The 4590-nt window shown below is 47.6% G+C and overlaps 1 protein-coding gene across 1 annotated transcript in view; it reads right to left on the bottom strand.

The window, feature by feature from the left end:
- LOC106817257 overlaps positions 1 to 4574 on the bottom strand; it is a 4766-nt gene extending 192 nt beyond the window's left edge. Inside the window, exons 1-3 of the mRNA XM_014821916.1 lie at positions 4540 to 4574; positions 3766 to 3912; positions 62 to 184 (exon numbers count right to left, since the gene is read on the bottom strand). Coding sequence (XP_014677402.1) covers positions 62 to 184; positions 3766 to 3912; positions 4540 to 4560 — 291 coding nt within the window. The 5' untranslated portion in view covers positions 4561 to 4574. The remainder of the gene's footprint in view (positions 1 to 61; positions 185 to 3765; positions 3913 to 4539) is intronic.
- Positions 4575 to 4590: the final 16 nt, after the last annotated feature.

Raw genomic sequence — 4590 nt, 5'->3', positions numbered from 1 at the left:
TAATTATAATATCGTAATTAAGATATTAATCAAATAGATTAATTAATCGAGTAGCACGCACCTCTTCCATGTTGTCCAGCCAGTCGGTGAGTTCGTTAGAAAGGCGTTCGAATTCCTCCTCCGTTCCCTCCTCCATCTTCATACGTTTCGCGGCCCCACTACCGTCGCCGCCACCGTCGCCGCCCTACGCAAACAGACAAACACACGACCATCTAGCCCCGCCGTTCGCAGTGCCCCTGGAGGGGAGGTTGTCGGCAAACCCCGTTGGGACGGGGGAGTTCGTCGTCGCACGTTCGCTTGTTTGTTGACGTTTTTTTCCGCGGTGCAGACCGATTGTTGTGAGATGGTTTTTCGGGGGATTGGCTTATTTTATTGCAATTAAATATTTGAATAATAATTCATTGCAATAACTAACATTTTTTTAAATTAATTAAGAAATTAATTAAATTAATTTTGAATTAAATTATAATAAGTTAATTACTGTAGTTTTTTTTATAGTGTAAATGTGGAGTCGTGTCATCCGTGTTTTTTTAATACTCATGGCTGACTGCTATCCCTGTTTTCTGTACAAATGCTGCCAACAGACGACTGGAGAATGAACAGCCGACAATTTTTCGTGTTTTCCATATATTAATTCTGGACATATGGAGAATGTAATTCATGGGTTTATGGAGATTTTAAGAGTACAATGTATTTTACGAATACGTCTATTTGTAGGTGTTTAACGAACACATTAACCTAAAAAACAACTTAAATTAACTGTTACTAATAATCATAATACTTTTCTTTATATAAATTCATTCAATTTAATTTCTTATATATGAAATTTGGTTTAATGTAGTTTAATCTTTGTAATTTTAATTGTAAAATTTAATTCCTGTTTAAAGAACACATCTAATGCATTTCTAAATGTGGGCCGCCCCATGTCACTGCACGTGAGACGAGGTCTGTTGACACTCGATGACCTTGAGAATTTTTATGAGTATTTCATTAGGTTTCCACTTGTAACGGAAGCTTCAGCTGCCAGCTGAAAATTTTAACGCGCGGCTAAATGCAACACTGGAACAAACACAACGATGCAGGGTAGCCAAAGGTGGGGGGGGGCGGGATCCAAGACAACTTCACCACGCACAGCCATGCAGCGTGTGTGTACATGCGCCATCATACACAGCACAGCAGAATGCAAATACAAGAGAAAACCAGTAGTGTGCCGAAACCATCTCGACGCGAGAGAAATCCATGCGGGGGGGAAAATGCTGAATTCCATGGGCAATAGAACCCACGACAGTACGTTAATAGCAGCTGCTTCATTCCCATGGCAATAGAACCCCACATACGTAATTAGCAGGCTGCTTCATGTCGCATAGGCAATAAAGAACCCGCCACATACGTTAATACAGCTGCTTCATTCCATGGCAATAGAACCCCACATACGTAAATACAGCTGCTTCATTCCATGGCAATAGAACCCCACATACGTAAATACAGCTGCTTCATTCCATGGCAATAGAACCCCACATACGTAAATACAGCTGCTTCATTCCATGGGCCAATGAGAACCCCACATCACGTAAATACAGCTGCTCTATTCGGCATGGCAATAGAACCCCAGCAGTACGTACAGTAGCAGCTGCGTCTTCATTCCATGGCAATCAAAACCGCACAACGTAAATACAGCTGATTCAATTCCTATGGCAGAGAACTCCCACATCACGTCAATGACCCAGCTGCGTTCATTCGAATGGCATATAGAAACCCACATACACCTCCCCGCGCCCGATTGCCTTTGACGACCGTGAATCGGTGGAGCTTCATTCCAGTGGCACATAAGACTACGAGAACCCCCACATACGTAAATACAGCAAATAAGCAATACAGCAAATAATACAGCCACATACGTTAATAGAACCCACATACAAAAATGCATGGGCTTCATTCTATGACAATGGAACTCACATACGAAAATGCAGATGGAAAGCAACATTCCTGGTTAGAAATTGCAGGTTTTTAGAGTGCCGAATCATAACCGGGGCATCCAAACATGGCGAGGGGGGGCGCCACACGCGCGATGAGACCCAGGGCTTGCGCCGCGCAGCATACGTACGCAAGCTTGCCGAGGGCGATCGTGCAGGGGCACCACATTCAGTTGTAAAATGCAGGTGGGCGCTACAGGAGCTGGGGGGGGGTGCTGTACACGTGGGTGTAAAAACTCATAACCAAGCCTGCAGGAGTGGCAACCGGGCACAGGTCAGACCGTCGGCTGAAGGGTGAGGGGAGAACCATGGAGAGGGAACGAAGATACAGGACAAGACGTGACGCAAGATCACATGCGGCTGGCTCTTTCCGTGAAAGGGTCGCTCGCAAGACCTAGCCATGGCGCGCCTTCAAAACAAGCGAACAGCAACACACGCTAGGAGAAAACAAGCGAACAGCAACACACGCTAGGAGAAGACAAACGAACGCTGAGATGTCGTCCGATTTTATGCCATCGTGTATAAAATCATTTTAATTTTTCATAAATCGATCCGCCATATTCACCAGACGTTTCGACGGCCGGCCCGCCGTCTCAGTCGGGGTGATGAAAGATTTACGAAAGAAGCGAGCGAAGAAGAGCAAACACAAGAACATGCTTCGCATCCATGCACAACGCACAGCCGGACAAAGTTCGCCGTAGCTAGGAGGCGCCACAACGAGGGACGCCGTCACCGGGTGGCAGCAGTGTGCAGCGATCGCACCCGCCGTAAGATTTCCCATCGAAGGTCGGCGGGCGGGGGGACGTGTTGCCGTGGCGACGAGTCGGATAGAGAGAGCGATAGCGAGAGAGACAGAGAGACAGAAGCCAAAACCGAGAAAAACAAAGTGCTTTAAAGGTTAACCCGTAGTTTCTTTTTATTTCGTCGCTACAAAAAAACAACAAAGATGACAATGCGGTACAGTGCGAGAAAGCGGCCTCACAGACACGTGCTGCCACCTACACGGCCATCCATCTCGTGTCGGGCCTGCTCTAAAAATCGCACAATCGCTAAAAGGGAAATTGCATTCCCCGCAGTACGTATGCACGTTCGCTTGTTTGCTATGCCAAAATGAATGGATCGCAACCAAAATCGCTGGCAAACTGCTGAAAAAATATCGCAGCAGATTTTTACGACGTAGAGGGCAGCACGTGTGGCGTCCGGCGTACAACAAAAGACAGTCCAGCAAGGTACACAGCGCTACAGAATCGTCGTCGACGGAACAACTAAGACTTTTTCTCTACTGTCGTAAACAAAAACAAATGAACAAATTCTACAAATCTAACAAAAAATCAATCAAAAATTGCCTTCGCATTTCAGAGACGAGAAAACAATGTGCAAAAACTAACGACAGCATTTCCCCGCCCGAAACGCACGAACCCCGGAAAACAAGTGAACATCTCTCTGTGTCGCACGACGGACACGTGCTGCCCCCCCGTGGCTGCCGTGCTTCGCTCGCTTTCACAGAGCATAGGTGGCAGCACTAGAGTTCAGTATTGGTAGCAGCAACAGCGCTCAGCATAGGTGGCAGCACTAGTGCATGGCATACGTGGCAGCACTAGTCCACGGCGTAGGTGGCAGCACTTGTGTTTCAGGTGTAAATGGCAACACTAGCGCTCACTGTAGACGGCGGCACTAGCGCTCAGCATAGGTGGCGGCACCAGCGCTCAGCATAGGTGGCAGCACCAGCGCGAGCGCGGGGTAGGTGGCAGCACTAGTGGCCGGCGATGCTCGCGCCGCGCACGTTTCTAACCTGTATGAGAACGGTCGCCTGCGTGACCGTCGTCGTCACCGTCTCCGTCAGCGTGGTGGCGCCCTCTTGTGTCACCTTCGTCGTCACCTGCTGCGACTTCTCGTGCGGAACAATCGCCGTCTTGAACTGGTAGCCGGCGTTGGCGATCTAAAACAAGCGAGCGTGCGGGCGCGCGGTGAGCCTCGAGTGAGCGGTGGCGCCACCTGCATTCACTGTCGTCTAAATTTGATTGTTGATGTGTGTAGACATGTATAAGTAGACACGCAGTGCAAATAACATATCTATCTATATTAATATATACATCTATAGTTAGTTAGGCTCAAGGGGTCGTTGTCGTATCAGGTACTACAGATATGTACCCGAGGTACATATATGTATACACAAATTGTACTACAGGAGTGTACCCTAACCCTAACCCTAACCCTAGCCCTAACCCTAACACTAAACATACCTCATATAAAAATATAAACATAATACTAAACAACCTAAAACTACCTCGGGTACATATATGTAGTACCTGATACGACTACGACCCCATCTGCGTTAGTTAGCTCAGTTAGTTAGTTAGGCAGGTAGGGTAGTAATACATACATACACCTATATCCCATCCTCTCTCTCTACCTTCTTTCCCTTCTCCCTATTCCCTCTTCCTCCTCTTCCTCTTCCTACTCCTCATTTGCCTCTTCCTTCTTCTCCCTTTCTTCTTCCTCCATTCCTCCTCTTCCTTCTCCCTCCTCTTCCTCCTCCTCCCCCCCCTCCTCCCTCCTCCCTCCCCTTGCTGCTTTCTGCCTCCATCACGCGTATCAGACTCTCCCTCCTCTTCCT

The sequence above is a fragment of the Priapulus caudatus genome, unplaced genomic scaffold, assembly GCF_000485595.1.
Source record: "Priapulus caudatus unplaced genomic scaffold, Priapulus_caudatus-5.0.1 Scaffold1653, whole genome shotgun sequence".
Taxonomy (NCBI): domain Eukaryota; kingdom Metazoa; phylum Priapulida; class Priapulimorpha; order Priapulimorphida; family Priapulidae; genus Priapulus; species Priapulus caudatus.
The sequence above is the reverse complement of the archived record's forward strand: the minus strand, read 5'-3'. Positions and strand labels throughout refer to the sequence as shown.